We start from the raw sequence: 16406 nt of genomic DNA, 5'->3' as shown, positions 1-16406 counted from the left end.
CGTGCCTTCATATCAGATAATATTCAAGATTTATTTGTATCGAAGACACGATGTATTTATTTCTGTATCTTAAGTTATTTGTGTTTGTGTCTATGCCCGACTAAATAAATAAAAACATAAAAACAAATATAGTACCAGTTTACCGGTCCATATCCACCATATTTTTATCCGGGAGGAGATGCACCTAAGGCTCTCACGTATCATACCCATGCATAATGGCACACCAGTTTTACACATCTCTTTACAGCCATGTTCTTTACCAAAGTTAACTAACCCAAACTCCCTACGTACAGTTTCCAAACTACTAAACGATATATTTTTTATAAAAAGTTTATATAGAAAAGTTGTTTTTTTAAAAAAATCATATCAATCTATTTTTATTTTTTATAGCTAATAATTAATTAATCATATACTAATATATTACTACGTTTTTCGTGCTGGCTAACTAACCCGGCCCGCTAAAGAACGTGGCCCTAGTTGATCTCGAAGCGAGATAGTCTGCAGTAATATAGGGGTAGTGACGTGCGCCCAGTCACGGTTCATTGAGTGATGACGAAGAAGATGTCATTATGTGGTGATCGATCGAACATGTGGTTGATGGAAGCGAAGACGGGCCGTGACAGGGGGCAGGCAGTCGATATCAACCAGCTGCATGCAGGCGTGCCTTTTTCTTTTCTTTCTCATCTTCGACCTTTTCTCCCTTCCCATCGTGAGCAGTAAAGTTGTGAAACAACAGTGGCCGGCACCCTTACTAGGATAAGGACGAACAATGGCTTTAGAGCCAAAGTATGACCACGGAGATTTCCTTAATCTGTTCCTACGGTGGGATAACGAGTCAGCTTTGCTTAGCTTGGTTCAGCTCGTTAAGATAACGAGCTGGCTCGGCTTGGCTCGTTATCGGAATGAGCTAAAAACTCACCTCGGCTCGGTTTGTTATAAAGCCCGAGCTGACTCGTTAGGCTCATGAGCCATGCATAAAAAGTTAACCTAAACAATTTTTCAATAGGTTATATAAGCAAATTTTTATTTCAAACATGCAAATCATATGAAATTGTATTTAAATATTAAAGTTTAAACCAATAAATCACATGGTGAACCTATGAAGTACTGAACACATGCATTCCAAGATGAAATTAATGAACACCGGTGCATCTTGTGTCTTTGATCTAGCTTGTTAGGCTCACGAGCAGCTTACGAGCCAGCTCGAGCTGGCTCGTTATCTCTAACGAGCTAAAATGCTAGCTCGGCTCGTTAGAAAAATGAAACGAGCCGAGTCGAGCCAAGCTGAGTTTGTCACGAGTCGAGCGAGCTAACGAGCCACGAACTTTCTGTCCATTCCTATCTGTTACCAGGAGTCACCACTCAAATTGATTAATTGTAGCTAGGGTTCATTATGGCCATGGTTAGCTCTCAAAATCATTTTTAAAAAACATCACATCGAATCTTTAGATACCTAAATAGAGCATTAAATGTTGATGAAAATTAAAACTAGTTACATAATTATAGGGGAAATCGTGAGACGAATCTTTTAAGTCTAATTAGTGCATGATTAGTCATAAGTGCTACAGTAACCAATATGTACTAGTGACGGATTAATTAGACTCAAAAGATTCGTCTCGCGGTTTCCAGGCGAAATCTAAAATTTGTTTTGTAATCAGAATATGTTTAATATTTCAAATGTATGGTCGTATGCGTCGATGTGACCCCTCTCCTAAAAATTCCTACCTACTAAACGGGGCCTATCACATCCCATATTGTAGTGGAACTCCTAAAACTAAACCTAATTAAGTATGAGTAAACACAGAAGAGAAGAGGCATACATAAAATGAGTTACCTCATTAGTGAATGATAAATTAAGTATTAGATATTGTTTAGCTGTCTGGGAAGCATGCCCACGAGAAAAACTAAAGAAGTTTTCCCGCTGTAGTTATCCAAACGAGCGCCGCCTAAACATTCTGATCTATCGGGTATTTTGTTAATAATAACAACTCTTAAAAAACGGTCCGTTTAACTACAGCTTTGGCCGAAACAAGCACTAGTTACAGTAAATGTGCAGGTTTATTTTCCATTGCAGCTATATTTGCACATATATAATTACAAAGGGTGAGTTTAGCCAGTTGAGGTGTTTGTCACACGAATATTGCATTTGTCTGACGGACTTTGTTAACTGTTGATGAAATTGTATCTCTTCAATTCTTCACTTTAGTTATAATTAACAAAAGAGTTTTACTTTCATCCTTCCTTTTGTATCTCGAGGTATCGGTACCTCGCGGTAACAAATCGTCTCTGATCGTTGGATCCAACGATGCACATCCTACTTAGCTAGATCCAATGGTGAGAAACGATTTGGTACCTCGAGGCACCGATACCTCGAGGTACAAAAGGAAGTATGGGAGTAAAACTGATGACTAATACTCCGATGAACACTTAAATTGCTCCTAGAGGGCTACTTAGACTTGCAGTAGTGGAGTATGTTTAAGTATGTTGTGTCACCGTCGTTCCATCACGCCAATGTTAATTAAACTACCAATGTGTTCCTTCTAGGCTTAATATTGCTCTGTTTATGGGAGCTAAAAATTCCCAGAATGAATTAGCTAGTGAATTTTGCTGATTAGAACATAGAGAAGCTAGGTTACCTAACTTCTGGCCGCTAGTCTATTTTCTAGATTTTGTTGCTATCGAGTCTTAAAATTCAGGTGAATATATATCCAGACTGTTCAGAGAAACCTGAGTTTTTTAGAGTGTTTGTATTAGTTGCTAATGACTTCTCAAAAAAGTCCATCAGATCATTTGCTAGATCCATCACTGAATTATGCTTAAAAAACCAATCATTAGACTAATCTTGTTGAACCGAAAAGCACAAGAGCAGATGAGGAGAGGACTAGTAGGGACCATACATGTACGTACGGGGCCCTTTTGCTTTTGTGATAGACTCCCTCCTTTTCTGCAGGGCTTAGGCCTTGATGTAACCATGGTAGGTATCTAGGTGCTTTTTTTTCACTCTTCCTCGGCCAACACAGCTAACGACACGTTTAGTTCTCAAAATTTTTCATAAAAAAATCATATTGAATTTTTAGACACCTAAATAAAGTATTAAATATACATGAATAATAACACTAATTACACAGTTATGGAAGAAATCATGAGACGAATCTTTTGAGCCTAATTAGAACATAATTAGCCATAAATGCTACAGTAACCACATATGCTAATGACAGATTAATTAGACTCAAAAGATTCGTCTCGCGGTTTCTAGACGGAATCTGAAATTTGTTTTGTAATTAGACTACGTTTAATACTTCAAATATATGTCCAAAACCTTGATGTGATGTTTTTGCAATTTTTTTTGCATTCTACTCCCTTCGTCCCAAAATAAACTAACTTTTCATTTTTTATCTACAGTTTTTGAGTCTTCGTCTTATTAAAAATTTTTTTCGATTGATATTTTTTGTTTTTATTAGATAATAAATCATGAATAGTACTGTATGTGTGACTAATTTTTTCTAATTTCTCGAAAATATTTCAAATAAGATAAATGGTCAAACGTTGGACACAGAAACCGGAGAATTGATTATTTTTGGACAGAGAGAGTATGGGGTATTTAATTAGTTGTCGATTGCTGCAGTATCTTATTTAAAAACTTGTCACTCTTTGTTTCGGTAACACGTGGACATATGGCTAGCATATAATGGACATATAGATTAAGCGTTACTCCCTTCGTTCCAAAAAAATCAACTTTTCGGTTTCTGTGGCATTTGACCATTCATCTTATTTAAAATTTTTTATGAAATTTTAAAAAAATTAGTCACACATAAAGTACTATTCATGTTTTATTATCTAATAAAAATAAAATTATTAATCGTAAATTTTTTGAATAAGATGAAGAGTTAAACATTGTATCTAAAAACTGAAAAGTTGATTTGTTTTGGGACGGAGAGAGTACTTCTAAAGTGATAAATCATTAAATATTCTAAAATATACAGCTGATGCTGATCTCTAAGATGTAGGAGTAGAAATTAAAATATTGATAACATTTGGGATGGCAATGGGTTAATTCGTGAGTATTTTAGAGTCGATTTAGTTCAACTAAATAAACTAATTTTTTTTCATAATACTTAGTTTATCTTATTGACTATAACTGACCCTAATTTATTTGTTGGTTGATCCATGCAGATCCTTAGGTAACATGCCATCCTTAGATAGCATGCATTCATGGAAAGTCGAATGTAACATGTCCACTTCACTGGAAATAGTTCAGTGTCCGTAGAAGTGACTTAGGGGCATTACACATAATCTTTTTTAAAAGTCACTTCTAACCATTGAATGATTAGTGTCGTACATTACAGAACCTATGAGGGGATGAAAACGGTTTAGAATCTCTCTGGATTCCAGACCAGTTTTCGGAAACAGAAATCGTCGGTTGAAATTTTTTCTAAATTTATCGGAAACGAAAACGGATTCGGAATCTTTTCTCAAAAGCGGCAATGGATACGGTAAGGGCACTGTCCGTCGGAAATCGGAACTGGTCGGAAACTTTTCGGAATTTTTCTTGGAAACTCTCCAAAATTTTTCTCGGAATTTTTCTGCAGGCCTATATGACATAAATCCAAAATATCAGCCCAATTAGCCTAGCCCACTTCAGCAAGTTAGCCTTAAGTCCTTAATCCAAACACACACACACACACACACACACATATATATATATATATATATATATATATATATATATATATATATATACACTTTACTTTGTAACAACTTGTATGATGCACACTTTATTTTATAATATAATATGATATGTGAATTTTTATAATAATTTGCGTGATTTGCTCTTTACTGTAATAATATATAGTTTTTATTCAATATTTGGACAATCATTAATAAAGTGACCTATGAGCTTGGTTGTAATGATAAAAGGTGTTATAGTTAGTTGCTAATATTTGAAATTTTTGATCTATTGTTTTAACAAAATTGAAACCTTGGTTTGAGAGTTTTTATATTATGATAAATTTTCATCACTGTATCCGCTCAGATTCGAATTCGCGCTATTTTCGTATTCGATAATATTCGATTCCATTTTCGTATCCGAGGTTTTCGATTTCGATTTCGATTCTGACTCCAAAAAAAATATAGAAATGGAAACGATAAAGATGTTTCCGATCGTTTCCGAGCCATTTTCATCCCTAGACAAGATTTTTGTTTTTTAAAAAGAATCCCAATACTTCATTGGTGGTATGGTGGAACAGAACAAACAAAATACTAGCAAAGAGTAAATTATTCGTCAGCGAAATTTTTAGAGCCTTCAAGCAAGCTCCTCTTCAGTTATCTAACCATATTCAAGAAGGACTAACCGAACATTTCGATAAAATTTGGGCTTGGATGATTTTCAGCCCAAATGCAATCTGTAGTCCTTCTGAACTTATGGGCCGGCCTTGACCAGCCACGTACGTTGTTGGCATGGAAGATTAGAAAGACATCAGAAATGGAACCATGGAAGCCCATTTGCATTAGTTCCTCAGTACCACCCAAATGTTTACGATTGTAATAAAATACTAATATTCCACTGCGCAAGACGTTTTAGGTGTACTCAGATTTATATAAATATTAATAAATCTAAAAAATGTCAGAAAACCCTTAATATAAAATGGAGAGAGTATATGAAAACAAGCCTGAACTATCAACAACGTTTGAACTAGGACATTGATACGGTATCTTTTATTAGCATGGCTAATAATGTAGTAAAATTTAAATTTAAGTATATATTTTTTATAAGTATATTAATATTTTATTAGAAACTTCGGTAAGATATATTTACCAATTCATCTATTTCAATATGATATATTATACATAAATCTATTGCAGTGTTATATATAATAAAATTAGTTTCGTTGGACCCAAAGTACCAGAGGACCGAAGGTTCCCTTAAAAAAATCCTGAACTAACCTAACTAGCTACTACTAGAGTATTTGATATATTACACTTGTCACTACTAGGGCTAGTGAAGTAGCGAGGGGCTCTAATTAATTAATTAATTAATTAATTAATCAATTAATTAACAAATTGAAAAGATTATGTAATAATGCAATGAATTAATAGTGATCATTAGTGGCCGCCGGCCATGCTGACGGAGCGGAAGCTGCTCCTGGAGATCTTGGGCAGTTGGGGCAGCATGGCGACGCCGACGACGGCGGCGGTGAAGGCGAACACCGAGGCCATGGCGAAGGCCGGGATGTTGCCCTTGCCGAAGAGCGCGTCCCAGGGCCCGGCGCCGATGGCGATGACCATCTGCGGCACGAAGATGGAGATGTTGAGCACGCCGGTGCAGAGCCTGGCCTGGCCGCCGCCGCGGCTGACCGCCAGCTGCGCCGTGACGGCGAACGGGACGCTGCAGAGGACGGCGAAGGGGAAGCCGAGGAAGACGAAGAGCGCGAGCGCGGAGGCCCTCCTTCCCGTCCGCCATCGCCGCCGCGTCCTGCACCGACCCGCCGAAGTCGCCGAGCGACCACGCGCTGAGCACCGACACCGCCGCCATGGCGACGCACACGAGGGCGCTGCTCATCACCCACACCGCCCGGCCGCCCAGCCGCCGGCACATCGGCTCGATCAGGAACGAGCTGATCCCCAGCACGATCTGCACCCGATCCGTATAATAAAATCGTTTCATATTATAACATGTTTTAATAGTATCTAATTTTATGGATATAATTTATATATATATATATATATATATATATTCATATTCAATAGCATCAAGTGAATAAAAAAGGAATATCTTACCATGCGAAATGGACGTGTACAACACCCAATCGATTTCATTATTGATTTTATATTTTTTATAATGAATATTTATTTGGTGTTGAAAACATTGTTATGTCTTTCTACAAACTTGAATAAATTAAACAAATTTGGCCTAGCAAGAAACTAAAATATCTTATATACTAAACCGAAGGAGTAATATTTTCTCAAATGCTTAATCGGAAAAGAAGTCACCATTGTAACACCGTATCCTTTAGATTTTATAAATCTACTTTAATGTATCATTTCATTTGCGACAAAAATATTAAAAACACAATCAAATCTTGTCGAATATATTGTATATTTCTGATCGAAGATACGAGAGGAGGCGATGGTGGCTGACCGAGTTGAGGAGGAGGCCGGAGGCACGTACCCTGGCCAACGCCTTCCTGGAAGGCGGCGACCTCGTCGGGAGGGACGGTCATGGTATATCTCGCGTCGCGGCCCATCCAGTCGGCCGGTGTCGAAGAGGATGAAGGGGAACCACGAGAGCCAGGTGAGGCCGGCCGGTGAGCATCGACGGCATCCCGGCGAGGAGGTTCTTCATCCCCTTGAAAACACGTACGGCCAGAGGGCCGGACCCCTCGCCCGCCTTCGTTCCGCTTCGCCGCCGCCGCCGCCGCGTCCAGCGGCACCTCCCTCCCTCGTCGTCACCGCCGTCGACAACCCCAATAACACCTGCGCACGATCGCATCAAAATGAAATTTAGTTCTGTCAAAGATCTTGCATCTCTTTCACTCTTTTGAGTGTGTGTTAGAGCATCTATTAGAATAGACTGTAAGTCAGCTATACACATAAATGGAGAAGAGAGAGAAAAAAAAAGTAAAAGTGTCGGCTAGCTCTACATATGCTCCAAAATAAATATATTAAATATATATATAAGAGAAACAGATATAAGACAAATATGTAAGCCAACCTAGGAGCTAAAATATTGTATACGTTAGTCTAATATGAACTTATAGCTAGTAGTTGACTCTACTCGTATCTTTCAATGTGTCTGCATATTTGCAAGTGTGTTATCGAAAAAAATAATTTTTGATGTACTATGTTCTAGCTGTAAAAGGTTACAAATTTTATTTAATAACAATTACCACTGCGACCAAGAAGGCGGCTTTGAGATTGGCGCAGGCCTCGCAGCAAGCCTTGGTCATGAGAAACGGGAACCATCGATCTGTGGCAGATGAACACATTCCACTACAGAACTCAGCATCCATTCTTTTTTTATTTCGTCATCAAGAACTAATCGAACTGCTCATGCTGAGTTCATGATCAGGAAAATTCGGATCACTGACCTGTAGTGCCAGTCGTTTGTGGATCCGGAGGAGTAACCCAGGATGTTGCCCGGCGCCATCCAAGACCAGAAGATCGCGTCCGCCGCGCTCGGGCCATGCCGACCTGCACGCAGACAGCAAGGTCCAGTACGTTAGTTTCGTCAGAAACGCAACAGCAGAGATCAATATCAAATTAACCGGCCAGGCAGGCAGGCAGCAAAATCAGTATACATTCGCTGTTAATCTGTGCATGCACAAACAAGCATGCAAAAGGATCATCATCCTATGAACCACCTGACAAATCGGCCATCATAGCGCGAGCTGGACCCTGCACATCACGGAATTATTCAGAGTTTCAGACTCTTTCATCTCGCTGCATGAAAAAAAAAAGGTTCATACGGATTCAGAGTTTCTCCTCTCCACGCCTACCTGCAGGTTGTTGTTGGAGAAGTCGAGCAGCCAGAAGCCGATCGATGATGAACGCCGCTGCTGCATGGTAGCGAGGTCCCCTGTAAACCCTGCATCGATCATTAGCGAGCGAGTGTGAGTGAGTGTGACTAATCGAGCATTAGTTTAGTGAAGCTTGATTTACTTGCAGTCTTCAGTGGTGTCACTGTCACCCAGGGCCAGGGCGTAGCCCATGTCAGAGGAGAAGCCGATGACGATCACCTGTCAGTTCGACAAAGCAATTCATTAGCTATTATTATCTGACTGAACGCCATTGCGATGATTAGCGAGCTGGAATTCTCTCACAGATTAGCAGATGATCATGCATCCGGTGAGGATCAAGGGTCTCCACCTCCCGAGGCTGCAAGTGCACTTGTCGCTGTAGAGGCCGACGCAGGGTTGAACCTGCTTGCCCATGAAAGGGCACCAAACGTGAGGAGAAAAAAAAAAGTGTCCCCGACACAGTGTATTTCGATTATTCGCTTATAATTTTTGACCATCTGTTTTATTTAAAAATTTAGTGTGAATATAAAAATTTATAAGTACTACTTAAACTACTTTTAACAGTAAACAAAATAAATAATACTTTTATTTTTTTTAATAAGACGAGTAGTCAAAGATTGCAAATAGAAAGTCAAAATCCTATATAATATGAGACGGAGGGAGCAGTAGTTTTACATAAATTCTTCCAAATCAAACAGGTTCTAGTTAAAATGAGAGGGCATAGAGGCAATGAATTTTGATCTGCATAACCCAGTTTGACAGGGTGCTGCCACTTACCAGAAGAAGATACATAATTAAGGGTGAAATGTATAGCAGTTCACTGACAGAATGGGGTAGAAAAGAAATTCATATGTAACTATCCAACTGAACCAAACTACCTTCTTAGCTAAAAGCATTCCCTATGAGACATTTTTAAGGTTTCCCTCACATGGAAAGAAATCACAAAGAAAGTGATAGCTGGATGCGAAAGGGCATATAGCCTAGTGGTTGTAGTGACCTGAGTAGCATTCAAGGTCCTGGATTCAAATCTCCATAGGAGCATGAATTTCAAATTGGATTAGGCTACTTTCCTAAAGTTCTCAAAATAAAAAAATGGCTGCATATATCCGAGTGAATATAGAGGCCGAGTAAAAATACCATTCTCTAAAAAAGTGATAGCTGGATCTGTCCTCGTGGACCAATATCACATAAAATGAAATTTGTAGTGTGTTTTTCTTTTTGCAATTACTAGTTAACTTGGAGAGATTGATCTAGCTAGCTTCTCAAAGCAGTATTTACTTAACACTGAAAAATAGATTACATATATATAACTAGATATCATAAAATCGAACCCAGCCTATAATAATCAGTGTGCAACTTATGAATCTTTATTAAAAAAAACTGGATATACAGTTACATTTGAACCTTTTCACTGAACATAATATAACTTCGTCCTTTCCTTCTCTTCTAAGTTTATCATTCATGCAGAGGCTGAAATTGTAAACTCTCACTTAATTAAAAAAAATAAACTTAATTTACAGAACTACTCCATCCGTCCCAAATAAAAATCCTTCGTAGCCAAGAATTGTTTTTACTTTTTTTTTTTTGACAGAGCGGGAGCATTCCCTATTTTTCCAATGGTGAATAAATAACGACAACATGCTAGCTAGATGCCATGCAGGTTCGGCTACTGGCATATGTTGCAATGATCAATTTGAGAACAGGAGAAATTTAATTAGTGAAATCCACACCCAAAATGTGAGGCCACAATAATGCAATATGCAATAAGCTAGGTGTGCTTAATTACATGCACCTACCTGGTCGGCAGATGACAGAAAAATTCACTAGGAGCTCACTTGACTCTGCAGTGCTTATTATTGCAGAGTGGGGGACCCTGTCGGAAGGAGAGATCCAAAAACACTATCTATCTGAAGCAAAAATCCTCCAGATTTGTTCGACTACAAGGATATCCTGTGTAGAGTAGAACTTCACTTCATCTAGCTTTTTTTTTTAAAAAAAAAAACCTAGCTAGAACCAATTGAAAATGTTATCTTCGACCCGGAGGATCTCTAGCGAAAAAAGGCCCATTTTTTCACCACAGACGGTGCTCATCCTTATATATCATCCGCAAGTAAAATTTAAACTTCGAAACTTAAGTTTAGAGTTGATTTTAGATTTTTTTTTTCATTTATTATGTGGGTATTTTAACGCCTAACAATGTTTATATAAAAAAGATTTGCCTATAAATAATGTTTTTTCTTTGTTTATATTTCTACTGCTTATATATCAACGTTGTCTCAACCAATCCGAAAACAATTAGGTCGGGTAAGTGGATGAGCCAAAAATACTAAAAACTCTTTGTTGGGGAGGGCCAATGGAGTCTTTTTTTTTTTCAGATTTTCGCTAAAGTAGTAATATCAATGTGAAATTCCAAACAAGATGCAATTTCAAACTACAGGGGATGCCAAGCCCCATAGTTTTTCTTGCCAGTAATTGAACTTTCTTGCTACAGGGGTCTGAATCCGTACATGTTGGTAATATATATCTGAAAGAATGGTAAAGAGATGTACCTTGCAATTTAGTAGCATGTTCATTTCGGTCAAAATTAAGACAGCAAAAATATTCAGTTACACAGGAACGAAGAAATTAACCAAAAAAATCATAGTTTTTTTATTAACGTAATTAATCTTGATCAAAACTAAATTAAGCACACATCCATGCCGGCCGGCCTCACACTCTCTCGTCTACCTTAAGCTACGGATGAAATGAACCCTCTTCTTCGTCGTACTCATCTCTAAACCGGTGGCCGGCCGGCCGGCGAGCGGCGGCGGCTACATGAGCAGGCTGCGGATGACGGCGGCCTGCGCGGTGCTGACGTCGGCGGCGGCGAGCAGCTCGGCGAGGCGCTCGCTGAGGTCGTCCACCTCCCGGTGCAGGCTCCGGATGTAGCTGCACGTCTCCTGCAGCACCCTCGCCGACGGCACCTGCAAAGCGCTCGCGCGACCAAATCATTCATTCAAGCTCATCGTCGTCGGAGACGGCGCGGCCATGGCCGGCGTCGCAAGCTTGCAATTAACGTGCAGCTTGGAGAGAAAGGAGCTAGCTAGGTGGCTAGGTACGTACGTACCCTGTCGTTGCTGCTGCGGAGGCGAGCCTCGGGGAGGAGAGCCTGCAGCTTGGAGACGAGGTCGCCGATCTGCTCGTCGGTGATCCTCGCCGCCGGCGACGGCCGCGCCCTCGGCCTGCTCCGGCTAGACATCGTCGGCAATGCGGATAGCTTGCTTGCGCAATTCTTGGAGGAGGGTAGCCTAGTAGAGCTGCAATGCAAGCCTATACAACGGAGACTCCACAGTCTTTGCCGTCTTGCAGTGGTGTGTTAATTGTTACTTATATATATAGCAGGAGCTTGCTATGTTATAGTATAATTACTTTCTCCGTTTCGTAACGTAAGATTTTCTAGTAGTATTGCCTAGATTCATATAGATGCTAATAAATTTAGACACATATATAAATTATATACATTTAGCAATGAATGAATTTAGACAAGACTAGAAAGTCTTATAATATGAAACAGAGACAGTAATATGGTAGAATCTGTAATAAATCTGGTTGTTGTATATTACTCCATCCATTTCATAATATAAGATGTTTGACTTTTTTTTTTGCAGTTTGATCATTTTTCATATTTAAAAAAATTACAGAAATATCATTTATTTTGCTTGTGACTTATTTTATTATCAAAAAAAACTTTAAGCATGACTTGTCATTTTTTATATCTGTATTAAATTTTGGTACAAGATTATTAGTTTCATGATTTCTTTATGGTACACCAAATTATTTTATACTCTCCCATGCATGTCCCAAGATAAGAAAAATATTGCCGCAAAATAAATGACTATTTTAGGACTTGAATGGAAAGAAAAAAGTGTAAACAGAGCCATACATAATTATTGTAAATGTTGGGGTCTAATGTTAGCACATCTTTCTCTCACCAACAGGTTATAAATAGGGGTATAGATGTTATTTTACTTGAGTACTGATTTGTTTGAAATCGACCTAAGCAGTTTATTATTTTGGAGCAGGGGTAGGACATTCATTACCCACTAACCCAATGGGTAATTAAGATGACATGTATTGTCATTTTGTATTGTACTGTTAAGGTATTGCAGCCCAAAGGAAGTGTTGACATTTCATTATTCTGTAACACCCCAACCCTTCTGTGTGGCCTGTAATAAGGTGTTGGTTGAGATGCATATGATCCAGGAATTGTTTTAATGGGTAATTTATTACCCCCTAAAGTTTTGTAGGAGAAGACCAGCTTATAAATTCATCACTATAACAATGGTGTACACAATTTAACACTTTTATATAAAGTGAGAATGGAAATATGGACGAAGTTGCTAACATACTTTACATGACAGAGGACTCATGCGGATATTGAAGGTAGAGTGATACAATTTCAGCTTTAAAATTCATAATACGGTACTAAATAATAGGAAAAAATAAAGTTCAGTTTTAAAAAAATCACTATTCAAATTATAATTTGAAGAAGAAGCTTCGTTTTATAACCAAAGCACATAAGCTAGTTAGAAAATAGATTCTATTTGAAGACTAAAAATTTAGTTCGTGATTTTTTTAATTATATACTACTATGTTCCGTACGTAATCTGAGTCTTTGGAGTACATCATTTAACTTTACAGAAATAGTCTTGCACATCTATATTTACTTGACTAAAAAGGAACCATCTCCGTTTATATTAGATATTCGAAAAATCAAACCGGAAACCGAACGTTGCTTTGTTGGTGGACTTTTCCTTCAAATTTGTGGTAGGCTGCATTCATGAGTGATTAATTAGGAGAAAAATAGCAATTTTACAATACTTAGGCATGTACTGAGAGATACCAAAATTTTAGTATAAAATTTGATACCTGATATCTCCTGATACATTCTCATGTACTATAAAATTGTTTGGAGAAAAAACCATCTCTGGTAGTAGTAGACTAGTAGTTTACCTTTTTAGGTATGATTCATCAACGGAAGGACAAATGTAATTTGTGTTAGATAAAAAAGGATCATGAATAATCAAAGGGCTAGGATTTGTCGTGGGCTCTTACCTCTCTAGATGTAATTTGGAGTACTGTAAAAACACTCTTTTTAATTTCCATGTTATCTTCAGAATTGTTTTTATCAATCCATTTGGACCATTTACCCCCCGCCCCCCCCCCCCCCCCCCACCGTTTTCCACCAGGTATCGGGTGAAAAAACAAAGTTAGGGGCTCTTCGTTTTGAAGTAAAACCATATATAGGAAATATCTATTCCTTTGAAATAAACATTGTTTATGCATTTGTTTCACATGATTCAAATGAAAAATTCCTATAGGAATCATGTACCAATCCTCCAAAATATACTAATTCATAGGAATAAGAGCATCCAGTTCATCCTCTTTATTTAGCTCATTGAAGAAAAAATTTCTTTCTTTGTTTTTCATGTGCATTCCTATGATATTACTATATTTTTCCTATTCCTACGGTTTGAAAATATTTTGAATTAAAGAGGCCCTTAAAGGTGAGAAAACCCATTTGAAATGTAAGAATTTCATAAGATGTCTGCGAGCTGAGTGTCAGTCAGATTATTCAAAACACAGAACCAGGAAAATTTCATGCATTCCAAATAGGTACTGTGAGTGGAATCATATGCTACAACGGTTGATTTTTCCTAAACTTTTGCACGGACGTTTTCAAAATGCTAAATGGTGTGTTTTTTATAAAATGTTTTTATATACAAGTTTACCATATCACCTTTCTAAGACAGATTTTTAACTTGTAGTTAAATTCATCATTTACACCATTAAGTATTTATCAAAAAATCAGATAATCTATCATTTTTCATCCTTCATCTAAAAACACAGCCAACATGGAGGATTCTTTTCCTTTTTTTTTGCTTGCAATACAAAATCATTCAGTTTATTGGTTGCTGACCGATCAATTGTATCAAATGGAAAATGTGGGAGAAGTATCCAATGTTTGTCAAGAACTGGTACAGTATTTGTCATATAATATCACCTCCCTAGCTAGCATGAGCACTGATGGTTGACTAGTCAGTGTGCATGCTGTACAGTGGCAGTCTCTAATTGAAATACAGGTTGTGTCTTGTGTGCCACATTTGTTTTCTGTTTTGTTTTATCTTAAAAAAATTGTTTCAAAATACTACCTTGACCAATGCTAAGATCAATTTGGAATTGGATGCTTAAGAAAGAACCCAACAATTGCAATCTCACTCTGCATAACGAATTTGACAGCCCAAGGTGTAGTAGTTAATTAAAAAATTGCTTGAAATAGTAATGCAGCACAAATGAAACCGAGCCTAACTTTCATACATATGTGCATTGTTACGTATAGTGAAATACTATTTAGTTAATAAGATAATAATATTATACATCAATGAAAAATTGATATCCTACCAAACTGTGCAGACATGCATGGTTGTGCCTGAAAGAAAATGAAGATCTAGGATGCGAGGGGCACAGACTTGGCTCTAGCTACTACTGCAGATACAGAGAGAGACCTCCATTTTATATTGTGACCGAGTACTTAGTGATGACAGTTTAGTGATGTAGCTGGGAGATGCAGAATTTGTTTTTTAGAAATGCAGATCTGATTAATTAGTTAGACAGCCAATCACAGCATATGCAATGGCTGATCAAGAGTTCTCTCTGTCTCCTGACCAATGAATTGACAAGATCCACAGAAATCGGTATTATAATATATAGAGTTCAGATTTAGAGTTGGATCATTATTTGGGATGTATATATATATTTATAAACAACTAACATAGCCTTTCTGTAAGAGTTGTTTCTAACAGCAGCTGGATGGTTATTAAATGACTAAGATCATCATCATTATCATCTTAACTGACAGTTTCATGGAAGTTTATTATCCTAGAGATGTACTTGTCTGAACTAACTCAACATGGTCTAAATCATCTGGTGACACCACTTGCAGAGTAAACTAATCTACCTAATCAGTTAAATGACTAAGAAAACCCAAGTAAGTACGATGATAGTCCATGAATGCTTCAGCAATTAGGCAAGAGAATCATGAGCAGTACAATCTTTTCCTACCAAACAATCAAGCCAAGCAGAGTATCCTCTGCTAACAAGATGCCAGAACTCACATGCGCCTGAAACCTATGGCAGCACCAAATAAGTTATCTAAGCCTCACATGCTTTCTCCTCGAAGTGTGGCACTGTGTGAATGATCGAGTTTTGTGTTTAAACCCTACAGAATTTGCATTGCAGCAATCATGTGAGCCATAAAGCAAGCAAGCAAGCAAGCAGATGAAGACCTATGGGTGATTTGACACTGAAAAGATCTCATTCCATTTTTTTCTGGAGTTCAGGTTCAGTTCAGATATAGGTTTGGTTTTCAGACTTCGGTGTGTTCAGAGACTGAAGAATCATTATGCATTTTGGAGATAAGTCCAGAGTCCAATTAATCTGACAGTCTACAGTTGACGCACACCCCGAAATCTGAGAGAGATACAAGGCGTTTGTAGATCCAAATGAGTATATACAGAAACAAGGGCATCCTGACAATGCTCTTGGTGTGCAAGGGCCAAAAGGGAATGTACAACACACAGTCAGATCTATCTGAACTAACATGGAAAAAGAATCCGGATCTTGCCTGAGGGCCACCGCAACATGCTAATCATTGATCTTGATTACATTTCATGGCCATGGTCCATGGTAACCATTCAGGATATGCACAAGTTGTTGTGAGAGTTATTGACTTTGTTTTTACAGTGTACAGAGATCATGTGAGAGACCATCAGAGGGAAACCCAAAACACAAAACTTATCAGTCAATGTTACCATGGACACATTGATGATAAGAAAGAAAACACATTTCATG

At 38.0% G+C, this 16406-nt stretch overlaps 2 protein-coding genes across 2 annotated transcripts; both read right to left on the bottom strand.

Annotated features, from left to right (window-relative positions):
• Positions 1-6102: 6102 nt before the first annotated feature.
• LOC102707248 (sucrose transport protein SUT3) lies at positions 6103-8930 on the bottom strand. Its single transcript, XM_006662276.3, is given in 15 exon segments — positions 6103-6451; positions 6453-6631; positions 7139-7165; positions 7167-7209; positions 7211-7303; positions 7305-7387; positions 7389-7440; positions 7442-7473; positions 7887-7966; positions 8095-8190; positions 8361-8394; positions 8496-8540; positions 8542-8584; positions 8659-8735; positions 8820-8930. Coding segments are annotated over 15 exon segments (1344 nt in total).
• Positions 8931-11326: 2396 nt separating this feature from the next.
• LOC102711016 (transcription factor ILI7) lies at positions 11327-11841 on the bottom strand. The gene is made up of 2 exons (XM_006661694.2): positions 11623-11841; positions 11327-11479 (listed from the first exon to the last, which is right to left on the bottom strand). The coding sequence occupies exons 1-2, from the start codon at positions 11752-11754 to the stop codon at positions 11327-11329; spliced, it is 285 nt and encodes a 94-aa protein (XP_006661757.1). The 5' UTR covers positions 11755-11841.
• Positions 11842-16406: the final 4565 nt, after the last annotated feature.

Source organism: Oryza brachyantha, chromosome 10 (genome assembly GCF_000231095.2).
Source record: "Oryza brachyantha chromosome 10, ObraRS2, whole genome shotgun sequence".
NCBI lineage: Eukaryota > Viridiplantae > Streptophyta > Magnoliopsida > Poales > Poaceae > Oryza > Oryza brachyantha.
Note: the sequence above shows the minus strand (reverse complement) of the source record. Positions and strands in the feature narration are given on the sequence as shown.

Bases quoted from the DNA above. Each gene is read 5' to 3' on its own strand.
- LOC102711016 (XM_006661694.2), bottom strand. From the start codon at position 11,754: ATGTCTAGCCGGAGCAGGCCGAGGGCGCGGCCGTCGCCGGCGGCGAGG. The intron at 11,480-11,622 runs GTACGTACGTAC...AGCGCTTTGCAG, and splicing joins TCCGCAGCAGCAACGACAGG to GTGCCGTCGGCGAGGGTGCT.